This window comes from Arachis hypogaea, chromosome 7, assembly GCF_003086295.3.
Source record: "Arachis hypogaea cultivar Tifrunner chromosome 7, arahy.Tifrunner.gnm2.J5K5, whole genome shotgun sequence".
NCBI classification, from domain to species: Eukaryota; Viridiplantae; Streptophyta; class Magnoliopsida; order Fabales; family Fabaceae; genus Arachis; species Arachis hypogaea.
Window position 1 is genome coordinate 64,505,243 of NC_092042.1, and position 16,261 is coordinate 64,521,503.

The window sequence follows — 16,261 nt, forward strand, 5'->3', positions numbered from 1 at the left end:
CATCTCTGCATCAGACTGGACATTACCATTTGAACCAATGTGTGATGCAAGTGACCATGCCATTGGTGCAGTGTTGGGACAAAGGCATGATAAGCTTCTGCATGTCATTTATTATGCCAGCCATGTTCTAAATGATGCACAGAAGAACTACACAACCATAGAAAAGGAATTGCTTGCAGTGGTTTATGCCATTGACAAGTTTAGATCCTATTTAGTAGGATCAAAAGTGATTGTGTACACTGACCATGCTGCTCTTAAATATCTACTCACATAGCAGGATTCAAAACCCAGGCTCATAAGATGGGTGTTGCTTCTGCAAGAGTTTGATATAGAAATAAGAGACAGAAAAGGGACAGAGAACCAAGTAGCAGATTACCTGTCCCGAATAGAACCAGTAGAAGGGACATCCCTCCCTCTTACTGAGATCTCTGAAACCTTTCCAGATGAGCAACTTTTTGCCATTCAAGACTGAGTAAGAAGCATCAGACTGGCATTTAACGCCAGAAAGGAGCATCAAGCTGGCGTTAAACGCCAAAAATAGGCTGCAAGCTGGCGTTTAACGCTAGAAACAAGCAGCAGTCTAGCGTTAAACACCAGGATTGCACTAAGAGGTCATTCTACACGCCTAAATGGTGCAGGGATGAGAAATCCTTGACACTTCAGGATCTGTGGACCCCACAGGATCTCCACCTACCTCACCATTCAAATTCAAACCATTCCCCTCCCAAACCCACCCATTCACACACCTCCATCTCCTCCACTTCTCTTTCTACTCCCTTCTTTCTTCTTTTGCTCGAGGATGAGCAAACCTTTTAAGTTTGATGTGAAAAAAGCATTGCTTTTTGTTTTTCCATAACCATTTATGGCACCTAAGGACAGAGAAACCTCTAGAAAGAGGAAAGGGAAGGCAGTTGCTTCCACATCTGAGTCATGAGAGATGGAGAGGTTCATATCAAGGGTCCATAGTTCAGTGGTAGAGCATTTGATTGCAGATCAAAGAGCCTTGAGGGAAGAGCAACAAAGGCAAGGAAGAGACATAAAGGAGCACCATTAGATCTTCAAGAGGAAGAACAAGCCGCCATCACTAAGGTGGACTCATTCCTTAACTTCCTTGTTCTTATTTTTCTGTTTTTTTTCGATTTTCATACTTTATGTTTGTCTATGTTTTCTGTTTTTACTATATGATCATTATTGTCTAGTGTCTATGTCTTAAAGCTATGAATAACTCCATGAATCATTCACCTCTCTTAAATGAAAAATGTTCTAAAAACAAAAGAAAAAGAAGTACATGAGTTTCGAATTCATCCTTGAAATTAGTTTAATTATATTGATGTAGTGACAATACTTTTTGTTTTCTGAATGAATGCTTGAACAGTGCATATTTTTTATATTGAATTTTATGAATGTTAAAATTGTTGGCTCTTGAAAGAATGATTAACAAGAGAAATGTTATTGATGATCTGAAAAATCATGAAATTGATTCTTGAAGCAAGAAAAAGCAGTGAAAAAAAAGGAGCAGCAGAAAAAACCAATAGCCCCTTAAAACCAAAAGGCAAGGGTAAAAAGGATCCAAGGCTTTGAGCATCAATGGATAGGAGGGCCCAAGGAAATAAATCCAGGCCAAAGCAGCTAAATCAAGCTATCCCTAACCATGTGCTTGTGGCATGTAGGTCCAAGTGAAAAAGCTTGAGACTGAGTGGTTAAAGTCGTGATCCAAAGTAAAAAAGTGTGCTTAAGAACTCTGGACACCTCTAATTGGGGACTTTAGCAAAGCTAAGTCATAATCTGAAAAGGTTCACCCAGTTATGTGTCTGTGGTATTTATGTATCCGGTGGTAATACTGGAAAACAAAGTGCTTAGGGCCACGGCCAAGACTCATAAAGTAGCTGTGTTCAAGAATCAACATACTAAACTAGGAGAATCAATAACACTATCTGAATTCTGAGTTCCTATAGATGCCAATCATTCTAAACTTCAAAGGATAAAGTGAGATGCCAAAACTGTTCAGAAGCAAAAAGCTACTAGTCCCGCTCATCTAATTAGAACTAAGCTTCATTAATATTTTGAAATTTATAGTATATTCTCTTCTTTTTTATCCTATTTGATTTTCAGTTTCTTGGGGACAAGCAACAATTTAAGTTTGGTGTTGTGATGAGCGGATAATTTATACGCTTTTTGGCATTGTTTTTAGGTAGTTTTTAGTAGGTTCTAGCTACTTTTTAGTATGTTTTTATTAGTTCTTAGGCAAAATTCATATTTCTGGATTTTACTATGAGTTTGTGTGTTTTTCTGTGATTTCAGGTATTTTCTAGCTGAAATTGAGGGAGCTGAGCAAAAACCTGATTCAGGCTGAAGAAGGACTGCTGATGCTGTTGGTTTCTGACCTCCCTGCACTCGAAATGGATTTTTTGGAGCTACAGAAGTCCAATTGGCGCACTCTCAATTAGGTCGGAAAGTAGACATCCAGGACTTTCCAGAAATATATAATAGTCCATACTTTGCTCAAAGATAAACGATGTAACCTGGCATTTAACGCCAGTTCCATGTTCTATTCTGGCGTTAAACGCCAGAAACAGGTTGTAAATTGGAGTTAAACGCCCAAAACAGGTTACAACCTGACGTTTAACTCTAGAAACAGCCCAGGCACGTGAAAAGCTTAAGTCTCAGCCCTAGCACACACCAAGTGGGCCCCAGAAGTAGATTTCTGCACTATCTATCTTAGTTTACTCATTTTCTGTAAACCTAGGTTACTAGTTTAGTATTTAAACAACTTTTAGAGATTTATTCTGTACCTCATGACATTTTTAGATCTGAACTTTGTACTCTTTGAAGGCATAAGTCTCTAAACTCCATTGTTGGGGGTGAGGAGCTCTGCTGTGTCTCGATAGATTAATGCAATTATTTCTGTTTTCTATTCAAACACGCTTGTTTCTATATAAGATATTCATTCGCACTTCAATATGATGAATGTGATGATCCGTGACACTCATCACCATTCTCAATCTATGAACGCGTGCCTGACAACCACCTCCATTCTACCTTAGATTGAATGAGTACCTCTTGAATTCCTTAATCAGAATCTTTGTGGTATAAGCTAGAATCTATTGGCAGCATTCTTGAGAATCCGGAAAGTCTAAACCTTGTCTGTGGTATTCCGAGTAGGATTCAGGGATTGAATAACTGTGACGAGCTTCAAACTCACAAGGGTTGGGCATAGTGACAGACGCAAAAGGATCAATGGATCCTATTCCAGCATGAGTGAGAAGAAGAAGACAGTGCACCTGGACCATTTTCACTGAGAGGACGGATGGTAGCCATTGACAATGGTGATCCACCAACACACAGCTTGCCATAGGAGGAACCTTGCGTGCGTGAAGAAGAAGACAGGGGGAAAGCAGAGATTCAGAAGGCAAAGCATCTCCAATTACTGCATAACAAGTATTATTTAATCCATGCTTTTTATTTACTACCAATTAAAACTGAGATTTATTATTATCCTGACTAAGAGTTACAAGATAACCATAGCTTGCTTCAAGCCGACAATCTCCGTGGGATTTGACCCTTACTCACGTAAGGTATTACTTGGACGACCCAGTGCACTTACTGGTTAGTTGTGCGAAGTTGTGAAGAATTGTGATTTCCAATTTCGTGCACCAGTCTACTCCCTTTGTCGCATGAGCTCTCTTCGCCGCTGCTCTTATCGCACGAGCTCCCTCCGCCTTTTCTTCCTCTAGCAGCTCTTCCATTTAATCTCAACTCGCTCTCTCAGTTCTTCTCGTGTTAGCAATGCCTGATTTTTCTAAACAGCTTGTGCTAGAAATGGATGCATCAAGGGCAGGTATTGGCGCTATGCTAAGTCAAGAAGGCCATCCTATAGCTTACTTTTCCAAGAAGCTCTCTAACTTGAATCAAAAGCAATCTGTATATGTTAGGCAGTGGCTAAGTTTTAACATTACTTGTTGGGGCATAAATTTGTGATTCGAATCGATCATAAGAGCCTCAAGGAGTTCTAAGCGCAGAGCATACAAACTCCTGAACAACAACTCATGCTCTCTAACTTATTGGGATATGACTTTAGAATACAAGAAAGGGAATGAGAATTAAGGAGCTAATGCATTGTCAAGATCCTTCTTCAACCTCACCATCATTGGATGCTCTTGGATATCTCGATTGTGACAAGAGCTAGAGACTTATAAACCCGATGATGAATTTATTGAATGTGAGATAAAATCGGGTAAATTGCAGTGATGATAAGGCTTGTGGTATTAGGGAGATAAATTAGTGATCCCAAAAATATATGGTTTAACAAAGATTAGTATCATGATTCATTCTATGAGGGGTATGGTGGATACTACAAGAATTTAACCAAGACATCTACACATTTTTATTGAAAACACATGGCCAAAACAGTTAAGGAATATGTGGTAGCTTGCACCACTTTTCAACAAGAAAAATATAGTACCCAACCACCGATCGGCTTGCTTGAACCGCTTTCCATTCCATATCATATTGGGTATGATATCCATGGATTTTATCACTAGGATTCGAACATCACATGGTTGCTCAATCATCTTAGTGGTGGTGGGCTGCTTATCCAAGTTTTCCCACTTCGTTGCCTTGCCAGCAAATTTTATAGCACAGAAGGTAGTGGATGTTTTTCTTAGAAATGTAGTTAGTGTGCATGGCACTCCTCAATCCATTGTTTCTGACAGAGATAAGGTATTTACTAGTAAATTTTGAGAACAATGCTATAGTAAATAGGAAATCTGGTTGGCACGAAGTTTAGCATACCATCTCGAATCGGATGGACAAATGGAGATTTTGAATATATGCTTGAAGATGTACTTACGCCGCTATACTTAAGAAAATTCTCGTGATTGGTATCATCTCTTACCATAGACTACTTTTAGCTACAATACATTATATTATTCTGCGATTGGAATGTCCCCATTCAAGGCTATTTTTATTTGAGATCCCCTCCTATAATATGATAAGGCTAACACAACAGATACTTCAGTAGTTCAGGAGCAATTATAGCAATGAGATAAGATTCTCACAACGCTAAAGCTAAACTTCGAAAGAGCTCAGCTACGCATGAAACAAAGGGCAGATATGAAAAGAAAAAAGGTGGAACTTAGGGTGGGAAACTATGTTTTCATCAAACTACAACTGTACCGACAACAATCATTGATATAACGCAAGAATTAGAAGTTGAAAATGAGATATTTTGGTCCTTTTTCAATAGTAGCTAGAATCTGAAAGATGGCTTAATGACTGTAACTCTCACCGACAATAAAAATCCATTTCGTCTTCCATGTTTCATTGCTCAAACAGTGTAAGGGCAAACTAAGGAGTACTCATATACCACTTTATTGCTTTTGGATGAGAAGGGCTTGGAATCCAACCTCAACTGATTTTGGGCCATCGAATGAGTAAGAAAGATGAGCATAAGCAAAAATAGATTTTAGTGAAACGGCAGGAGATACCTTTAGGGGAAGCTACTTGGAAACCATACGAGGTGATGCAGCAATAATTTTTGGCCTTCAACCTTAAGGACAATTATCATTTTTAAAGGGGAAAGTAATGATACAAAGAGAGGGCATACAACCAAAGTTGATAGTCCCTCACATGTGCAAAGTAAAGTGATGAAAAAAGGAGCCTTATAACTTACGTGAAAAGGGTCATCACATAATTGGTTAGTGGGCAATAATATTAAGGCAAGAGCATGCATCAGAGAGGGTGTGAAGTAATTTGTAGTCTTCTCTCTGATTCCATTTGCTGCTCTGGCTATTCTCTCTTCTTTAAGTCCTCTTCCTCATTATCTTTATTCTTGGTTGTAGATGATCTCACTGGAGCCAATCATTTACACATATGCCTTAATTCCTTATATTGTTCATATTATTCAATACTATATGATGACATGTCATTTTAAGAGGTTTTTAAGGTCTTTTTCTTGTTTATTCTTTTGGCTTTCAATAAAAATTTTTATGTTTTCTAATAAAAATTAATAAATAATCAAATATTTGGAGTTGTGTTAGTGTTTTGATGATTTTAGGAGTTTTTAGCCCAAAAATAATTAAAAATAAAAAAGAAAATTCAAAACAGCAAAAGCGTAGCCTAAAGAAAGCTTGTCCTAAGAAAAATGAAGCCACATGCTATGGAGCAAGCAGGCACGCAAGGCCCATGCCCAGCGGACTAGGCCCACGCTTGGCGGACCCCTTTGCATGCATTCCATGCCCGGTGGAAGATCCTCACGCGCTGTGGCTTATTCCTGCGCCTAGCGGACATCCTTTAAGCCTCCCTCACGCCTAGGGGTTGCAGGAGTACCCGAACCCACGGGTACTCGACCCGCCCTACTTGGTGGCGATGGGTTTAAATCTGACCTGAAGCGGGGTGGGTCCTGGACAGGGCGGGGTGTTGATCGGGGCAGGGCGGGGTCCGATTCATGGTGAACCTGCCCCGGAGTGCATATATTCCCTCATATATATATCCCTTTTAGAAATTAGGGTTGCCCACTCTCCTCCCTCATACGGTCATACCCATTTACCCACTTACCCAGATCCTAGAAACACACACAGCACAACAGCCATCCCTCATACCCACTTACCCAGATTCCAGAAACACACACAACAGCCACCTTGCTCACCGCCTCCGTCGCTTACCTTGCTCAGTCGCTCACCGTCGTTGTTGCTCAGTCGCTTACCTCGCCGCTCTCCCTTACCGAACTCACTTCGGTCGCACTTCTCTCATTACCGTCACTTTCCTCACCGCTCGTCTCTTCGATTTGCAGTCTCCAGTCCATCCTTCCTCTGTCGTCATCTCACTAGTAAGCAGCAAGCACTCCTCTTTCACTCACTACTTACAGAGCTTGCTCTGTACTTCTTGCCTTCTCCAGATATGTTTTTCTCTGAGTTAATTTTATAATTTATTTTTTTATGTTAAAACAGTTAAACGTGCCTTTTCGTTAATATTATGTAAATTGTTGAAAGAGGACTTCTTTAAGTACAATAATTATTGATCTTGAAAAATTCCTAGATGACGATATAAAGAATGATGTCCTCAGGAACTTGTTGGCCCTGCCAAGGACTTCTTCATATCATTTTGAAGGTCTTTAAACCATCTTCAATTTAAAATAAAATCTAATCAATTTTATAAATCGAGGCTTGATGAAGGGATAAATGTCGGTTAGGAATTTCACAAAATAATTCCGTCGAAGTATAGATCCAAATCAACAATCAACCATCAATCAAAGTTTAATTTATTCGTCACAAGTGCAAACCCAATAAAAACCGAGAGTATTTAAACCTCGAGTCGTCTCTCAAGGAAGTGCAGGAAAGTGTTCATGTTATTCATTATGAGGTAATATTTTTGGGGTTTTGAAATAAGGAATAAGAAATGTAAATAGCAAGAAAGTAAAGAAAACTCAAATGGTAAAAAGGTCTTAGCAAGGGTTAATTAGCTAGGGATCTCTATCCTTGTTACTAACCACAACATGATAATTACAAGGATCATTCCCACTTTGTCATCTCCAAAATTAGAGGAAGTTAAGTGATCTTAATTGATCCTAGTCCATATAAGTCCTAGCTAACTCACTAAATAATTTAGTGAAAGACTAGAGTCAATGGAAATAAATTATCAATCACTTGGACATTAGTAACTCAAGGTTATCCAAGTTACCAACTCAAGCTAAGAATAGAAAAATCTACTCTAAAATTCAACCAAGTATTTTCTCAAACACTTGGAAGGTATAAAAGGAAAGCATGGCAACATTGCAATAAATAATAAATTCTACAACTACCCAAGGTAATAAAATAACAATAACAAGTCAATTAAACAATAAAAACATAAAAAATAAATTGCATTAATGGAAATTAAAACTAACAAGAGTCATGAACATAAAGGAACAAAATAAAAGATATAGCAAATGAAACTAAAAGAACAAAGACGTAGGAACAATAAATTGTAAAGAAACTAAATCAAAGAAAAAATTAAAGCATAAACCTAAGAGAAATCTAACCTAATCTACCCTAATTCTAGAGAGAAGAGAGAGCTTCTCTCTCTAGAATATGACCTAAAGCATGTTACTAAACTATCCTAATTGCTCTCCCTTTGTTTTCTCTTGAGTTTTTCTTGAAATAGCTTCAGAAATTAATTGGATTGGGCTTCTGTAGCCCCAAAAATCGCCCTCAGCATGTTTCATTAATGAGGTCACTTGCTGCTTGTCACGCATACGCGTCACTTGACGAGTTCTGGTCACGCGTACGCATGGGTTACGCGTACGCATGGGTTACGCATACGCCTCACATGGCAGACTTCCAAAAATTCATATTTTCATGAATTTTCCACTTTTACATGCTTTTTCTTCATTCATTCAATCTAATCTTTTCCTTCTAAGCCTAAAATCACTCAACACACATATAAAGACATCGAATGGAATTAAAGTGAATTAAATTATCAATTTTAGGGCCTAAAAAATATGTTTTTAATCATTAAACACAATTTAGGGAGACTTACAAAACCATGCTATTTCATTAAATAAATGTGAGAAAAGTTAATAAAATCCACCTAATTCAATACAAAATAAACCACAAAATTAGAGTTTATCAAGGCTTAAGTTATAATCCGCCAAAGTTTGTCAAAAACTAAATTTTACAAAAATCAGTAAGATTCTCTAAATTTCAAAACTCCACAAGCAAAACCAATTCACAAACATTCTAATTCACACTAAAACTTACCATTCACACCCACAATCACATCCATATATTTCATCACTTATCATTCCATTTTCTCTATCATTTCCACACCTAATTTACCATTCAATTCACCAATTCTTCAATCAAATCTTAACAACCTTATTTATCAATAATATTCCATACACATAATCATCATCATATTAACATTCCACCACAACCATATCTCAACCATACCATTTATTCAACTTCCATTAACATGCATATAACACAATCACAATTCAAGCATCCATATATTCAATTCAATCCTATCCTATGATACACTAGCCTAAGTGTCCAGAAACACTACATATTACATAGAGAAAACTAAAACCATACCTTAGCCAATTCTCAATATGCACAATATACCAAAATTTGGATCTCACAAGCTTTCAATCACAATCAAGCCACCAACTCCAATCCAAATGCTTCAAAATAGCCAAGACAACTCCAACAAGCACCAATGCTTAAACTAACATTATATATTTCATAAAAATCAATACCTAATATTCACAATATACAAAACTACAAAATTTTTTGAGAAACCTTATCTTATCCATAAAAATTAGAGATGAAACCCTACAATTTCTCACTAATGGTTAGCACCTAAACAACAAAAACACAAAAATCTACTCAAAACTCCAACCTTAATTTTCGAAATTCATAGAGCTACAGAATGGGGAGGGAGTTTCGAAATCTTACCAACAAAAGTTAGATAGAAATAATGGGCTCGATGAGTGTTTTGTGTCGCCGCAAACCGTTTACGAATCGGAGCACCATAACTCGAGTTATGGTTAAATGAAGTTGGAGATAAAGAGTGTTTTGAAAACCCTCACCTCTCTTCTCACCTCAGCAGCTCTCACTCACATGCAAGTGTTTAATGAGCTGAGATGAGTGCATTTGAGTGTTTATATATGCTGGGCTTGACTCTACTTGAGCGATCCGGTCCAACCCGTTATCGTTTTTGGCCCGTTTGGCTTAAAATTGGGCCAAACTTTTAGAATTGTCATCTGATTTTCGGCTTTAATTATTTTTCTAAGTTTTTCTATAGTTTTTTTTTTATTATTCTCACGTAGTATCGGACAGACTTAAAGTGATACTACCAGCTAATTTATCGGTACGCATTTTTAAGTAATTTTCACAAAAAATTATATTTTTTAACTCAAAAAATCTACTGAGTCCAAATATCATATTTAAATGTTCTAATTAATATTCTAAATTTTTTAACATATTTTGGACTATTAAATTATTTTAATTAAGCGGTTAATTAATTATAGTTCTTACAAGAAGAAGACCGACAAAACATTCAGTCACGAGGGTGGATGAGATAGAAGGTGGATAAACGGTGAAAAGCAGAGAAAAACCTAGAAAAATCATCAATGAGCTGGTCAAACGAAATTTACATATAAACGATCTCTCTGTAAATATCATACATGATAAAACTCAATAGCGTCGTTTGATCCATAGCGTCGTTTGATCCATGTAGCTGACCCACCTAGTAGGACAAGGCTTCGTTGTTGTTGTACTTTTCATTCGGATAGACCAAATATAAATTCTTCGTAGATTAAAATTTCTTTTAAAGACTTCTACTGACCAATAAGTTATTACATACACAAAGTAAATTTCGAATTTCTAACAATTATTTAAACGAACGAGTAAGTTGACCACTCAACCAAATGAAATTAGTTTGTCCTTCAATATTACTAGTTTACTATAGTAAATTCTAAAAAAAGCCGACACTAAGTGTAAAAATCATTCATTTAATTTGTTTGCAAATTTGCATGTATATACTAGCATTCTACCGAAATTTTATTGATTTATTCTCATATTAATTATATAACCCTCCATCCTTCTGAGGCCCCCATTGGTAATAGTATAGTGTGTATAGAGGTGCCAGTCCTGCACGTCTATGAAATAAAGCGCAGCACAGTCAGGACCAGAATTCTTGTTCTTTGATAACATAACTACTGCTTTCTTCATTGACAGTGCATCCATTAAAATCAAGGGTCCACTTCTCAAACGTGCAACTCGAGAAATTATAGTACCCTCCATGAAGAGAAAGTAACCCACTTCTCACTTTATCTTCTATCCATGGATAACTGAGCATGTTCAACAATGACTGGTTTATAGATTCCTGTAAAAAAATTTAATGAACATTATTACTTCATCAATTGTCTTGGAAAACTATAGTAGTTCTACAATTTATTCTTGAATACTTTATTATTATTATGCCATCGTCTAATATTATAATAAGTGTCACATTGACAATTGAATGAATTGATACACCAAAAAATGAATGTATTTATACATACGTTAAATATTGGATGTATCAGTTTTATTAATGCGACAGATATTATTGGATCAAAAGAGTCTGCATAAATGTTTCTAATACATTTTCTTATATTTGAGCAGTACTATTTTGTCTATCTCTAGTAATCGAAGACCATTAGAATTTATTATTTTGGGTCATCAGTTAATCATTAATGTTTAAAAGTATGGGATAAACTATGTTATTAGATTACTAGACTAAATGAATTGAGTTGATGGCTAAGTGATGGCCAAAAATAATAAATTCTGATTATCTCCTAACATTTCTCAATAATTACTAAGATTTCATTAGTCTGGCGGGGTGTCTATTTATATATCATTTTTAGAGCTCAAATTTAACACCATTAAGAAATTGATGTGTTTGTTTACTACTTGACCAATGTTAATTTAAGTTCAAACATTATAATTTGTAGGTGGAGTCTATAGTGCCTATAGTTATGGTGGTTATGATGGTTAAACAATTTTAGCAATATGTAGAGAGTGTTGTTAAAATTAAAGTCACATTTTCTTATATTTTCGACATAACACTTTTTTATTTTTATTTTTTAAATTAAATAGTGTTGTTAAATAGTAAGATTCAATTTTAGCAATGTTTTTAAAATTGAATAGCCACTATAAGCATAGGCAATTATATAGATATCACTTAGTCTGATATATTCTTAACAAATAATTATGATGGATACCTTCTCACAGAATCTGCATTGCTGAGCGAAGCTAAGATGAGCTGTGGCTGCTTTTGTCCTCAATTTTGCAACATTCCCATTGGTCACCCACTTGTTTATGAAGCTTCTAGAAGAACAAGAATGAACTCCTAATAAGTTTTATAGCCATATCAAGCAAAGATTTCAATGGTGAAATAAAGTTACTTAGAGCTGTATAGCTAGCAAGACATAACATACCTTGATTCTACATCTTCTTGAATTTTCATCAGGTTTTCAATTCCTGCACAGCTACTATGACCAATGACTAATATATTCTCTACCTAAAAATTTCATGAACCAATTTGAAATATGCATCTGTCAACAGGGTATATAATCTACTAGCATTTATATGCATATAGCACACACAAGCCAAATAAAAAAGAAAGGGAAGCACTCGTTTCTTCAATAGTATTATCATTCTCATTCTAGACATTTGTTTGCGTAATAGCAAAATTCTTTGCTAATGCTTTTGCACAGGAACATATACAGAGAAACCAATATTATTATTTTTTCCATTAAGTTTTAAGAATCAATTTGTGTATCCTAATTCAACCGCAAAAGCTACCCCTTGATATAATAAAAATAGAGTGGTCTATGAATAGGTAACAACCATAGGATAAGCACATGTCTATTAAAATTGAGCCGGTCTAACTCAACTCAAAGTATTAGCTTAAGAAGTGAGGGTTGCTAAGGGTAGAAATATAACTATTCATATTGTCTTCTCCTATTAGTTTAAACTTTTAGGAGAAGTGTTATTATGATTGAAAGGTCTAGAGTTCAAATTAAAAGAGAAAGAAAGCCTATGCAAAAATTCAAGCAAACTCAAAAGAAACTCTTACTTGAGAGAGCATGTTAGAAATATAACAGTACCTTCTCGAATTAGCTTAAGATTTTGAGACAAGTTGTGACATGACACTAAGGTAGCGTTTGTTTTGAGGTACTGAGACAGAGACTGAGAGACTGAGACTCATATTGTGTTTGTTAGTTCAGACTGGTATTAAAATTTGTGTTTTTGTCTCTAAAATTTCAGTATTTCAGTACCTCCAAAAAGTAGGGACACAGGGGACTGAAATTTTTAGAGATGGAGACTGAAACTTTAATAACATTTTATACCTAAAATACTTTCATTTCAATTAATTAATTTCAATTTTATCCTTTATGCAAATTAAATTAGAGTTTCATTCTTGTTTCAATTCCTGTCTCCCATTTTGCAACAAACAAAATACTGAGATTTATTTCAATCCCTGTCTTTTAGTCTCTGTCTTTCAGTCTCAGTCTTTCCGTCTCTGTCTCTCCACCAAACACTACCTAAGTACTTATAACAACCAGGATGTACATATCCTAAGGTTTAAATATAAATAAAAATGTACCTCTAGAGTAGTAACTGCAAACTCAAGAGCAGCATTACACTCTGATGGTCCATTCTGCCATCATGAACCAATAGAAGGAACAAAATTAAGACGAATAACTAACAACTAACATGTATAGGCAAAATTAATCCGAAGCAATTATGCAGATACCTTCATTAGAGGTACAAGATTAGCAATGTTGCGTATCATAAAGGCTTCTCCAGGTTGGAATCCTAATATATTTGAAGGACATACCCTAGAGTCTGCACAAGCAATCACCATAAACTAAAATTGGAACTTATCAGTTTTAAGACCAATCTTCTCAGTTTATTTTGAACTAAAAAATGTAGTACAACATGGCGTTATCCAAAGTCAACGTTAAAATGTGATGCTGAGAATATTCATGGAAAAGAAGGATAATTAAGTAACAAATACATTATATGTTTGCATTTGGATTTACTTCAAAAAGAAGTAACGTCTATACTTAATTACTTATTTTTCAAAGAATTTTTTTTAAGAAAAGTAATTTTGTATTTGGATAGACAACTTAAAATGTGCTTTTAATTATTAAAAAAACTCCCACAAAGTGCATTTTTTTAGAAACTGACTATAACTAGCTTGAAGGGAAAAGGTGATAAATTTTGCTTTTCTAATGGCAAGTTTTTTTTAATAAGGTTTAATTACCTGGTTAGTCCATATAATTTTATCAAATTTTTTAATTAAGTCCTTATACTTTAAAATTTGTAATTAGGTCCTTGTACAAGACAAAAAATTATAATTAGATCCTCACTAGTTATTATTTTTCCGCAAAATATACATAATCGAAAATTTTAGAATACTTAAAAATTCATTCTATATCAAACACAAAAATATTTTGTATTTTTAACAGAAAAAAGCTTAAGGGGACCTAATTGAAACTTTTATCTAAGAACTCAATTACAAACTTTTAAATTATAAGACTTAATTAAAAATTTAGTGAAATCGTAGAGACTACAAACTAACTAAGATTTTTAATAAAATAAATCTAAATGCATACTTTGCTATTACCTTTGGATATTGAGCTTTAGACAATGCTTGGAAATGCTCCAACTCTTTCCTGTCTAAAAGAAATATAGCTTATAAGGCACCTTTGTTTGGCAAAACTGAGAAGGAGAAAAATATGCAAGCAAACTCTTACATGTATTTGTGGTTCTTGAAACTCAGAAACCTTTGTTTCATCAACCCAAATAACGCATGCTCACCACCAGCTTCAGCCATATTCCGCACATCAGTATCCTTGTTTTCTGATTGTTTCTCCCTACAATCAATCCCAACCTTTTTGTTAGAGCATCTCCAACGAGAGAGTTCATTGTTCAACGGAAGGGATTAATAGTGTTGGAAAGTAAAAAGCAAATGTCTATGTATCTTTTTAATTAATAATAAAATATTAGTGTATTAGTTAAATTTGCAGGGTTGCAATAGGAATCAAGATTGGTTCCTTCATTAGAGATAACTTAAAAAAAAATACCATTACTATTTTATAGTATGAATGTTAACTTGGCTTCACTTTCTATCCGAAATAATCCTAGACTTTCTTAAATGACCAAATTGGTCTCCGAATTTACAAATCATGAATCTTCATTCGTCCCTAATTCAATTGCGGCTAAGTCGCTAACACAGTACTAACATGGAGTGTTACAGTGGCAGCATGATCATATCACGGTCCCAAATTGGTTAATTAAACTCATTTTAATTTTAACTAATTTAGATCAGATTCTTGTAAAATCAGTGACCAATTTAGTCACTTGTAAAAGTTAGGGATTATTTTGATGAACCGTGAGAATTTCAGAAACCAAACTAGGCATTGCCTCCTTTCTATCATGTAGGAGCAAAAGAGGACTAAAATCCATATTTTATCTTCAAGCACCCAGCACTAAATAGCAAAGAAATGTATGAAACAATATGAAAATTCATTGCAGTACTTACTTGAACGATGCTGCTGCATAGCAAGAATCCATTCTTGCCCAATTCATCTGAAAATAAGAGAACCAAAGAATCAAAGAGAAATTAACATAGGAAAACCAAAACAGTTTAAGAATACTCACAAATTTTGGCCATGGCCTTGTTCTTGAGGAAACCGCAGAAGAGGAATTGGTTGGAACAGAAAAGGGTACTGTCCTCCAACAAGTGTCCCAATGGAATAATGAACCCATAACACCTACTTCTGATCCGAGAAATGAACTAACTCTGGACCCTGTAACGATTCATCAAGCAGTATTCATTAAACTAAATAGCAAACAAACATTGCGGGAATAATGGTACTCAGTACTCACTAATTGACCACGCCATCTCTTCCTACAAAGTATCCTTCCCATCTTGTGCCATATGCCATATTTATCGATCCTAATTATTAAATTTATCCTTATCTTTATTCATTATTCATTATGCATCGTATTTAAAAAAGAAAAAACTAAAAATATTAGTTTATCAGCTATTTTAATTTTAAAATTTATATTTAGTAACATCCTAAATTAGTTCTTAAAAAATTTGTAGTAAATAATTTAATTTTTAAATATTTTGATCATTAAATTCGTTTTTGATCTTTTATTTTATTAGATATAATAATTTTATATTAAATGTTAACTTTTTTTGTCATTTAATAAAAATATAAGTGTCTCTATGATTTTTAAAAAAAATTTATATCAATCTATCTAATTTATATAGACTAACAATTTAATGTAAAAGTTAATTTATCGAACGAAATAAAAATTTAATGATTGATTTAGTCATTATTACTAGAGAAAAGTATTATTTATATTTGTTTGTTGGCAAGTGGGGATGATGACAAGATTCTCGTGACGTGGCTACGCAATGACAATTATTGGGAGGAATGGAGGATTGATGCAAATTAATAACAAAGACTTATCCACTCGTTACATTTACACGTGCCATGTAGTAGATATGTAGTTATCCCATTTTGTGGGAGTTGAAGTCTAACATCAACAATATGTCGACATGTACGTGTTGGATTAGATCAAAGACATAGTTGGCATGGGATTTTCTATGAATAATGTGATCCACATTGGAATCCTAGTTTTCCATTTGCACAAGGAAAGTAAAGGACTTTCATTTTCGCAAAATAAGTACGTTTTAAATTAAAATGCTTCTATTTCAT

At 34.9% G+C, this 16,261-nt stretch overlaps 1 protein-coding gene across 8 annotated transcripts; it reads right to left on the reverse strand.

Moving 5' to 3' along the window:
* Nucleotides 1-10,469: 10,469 nt before the first annotated feature.
* Nucleotides 10,470-15,874, reverse strand: LOC112703260 (beta carbonic anhydrase 5, chloroplastic). 8 transcript variants are annotated; one of them, XM_072199518.1, is made up of 10 exons: nucleotides 15,420-15,874; nucleotides 15,192-15,340; nucleotides 15,073-15,119; nucleotides 14,285-14,404; nucleotides 14,155-14,203; nucleotides 13,279-13,392; nucleotides 13,129-13,182; nucleotides 11,957-12,039; nucleotides 11,741-11,843; nucleotides 10,470-10,863 (listed from the first exon to the last, which is right to left on the reverse strand). In XM_072199518.1, the coding sequence occupies exons 1-10, from the start codon at nucleotides 15,433-15,435 to the stop codon at nucleotides 10,660-10,662; spliced, it is 939 nt and encodes a 312-aa protein (XP_072055619.1). In that variant the 5' UTR covers nucleotides 15,436-15,874; the 3' UTR covers nucleotides 10,470-10,659. The 8 variants fall into 8 exon arrangements, with proteins under 8 accessions (XP_072055619.1, XP_025610419.1, XP_072055621.1 ...); XM_025754634.3 differs by having other exon boundaries at nucleotides 11,741-11,846; XM_072199520.1 differs by lacking the exon at nucleotides 13,129-13,182.
* Between the last annotated feature and the right edge of the window lie 387 nt (nucleotides 15,875-16,261).

Bases quoted from the DNA above. Each gene is read 5' to 3' on its own strand.
- LOC112703260 (XM_025754629.3), bottom strand. The intron at 14,204-14,284 runs GTAAGAGTTTGC...TCTTTTAGACAG, and splicing joins TTCAAGAACCACAAATACAT to GAAAGAGTTGGAGCATTTCC. The intron at 10,864-11,740 runs GTATCCATCATA...ATTTTTTTACAG, and splicing joins AATGCAGATTCTGTGAGAAG to GAATCTATAAACCAGTCATT.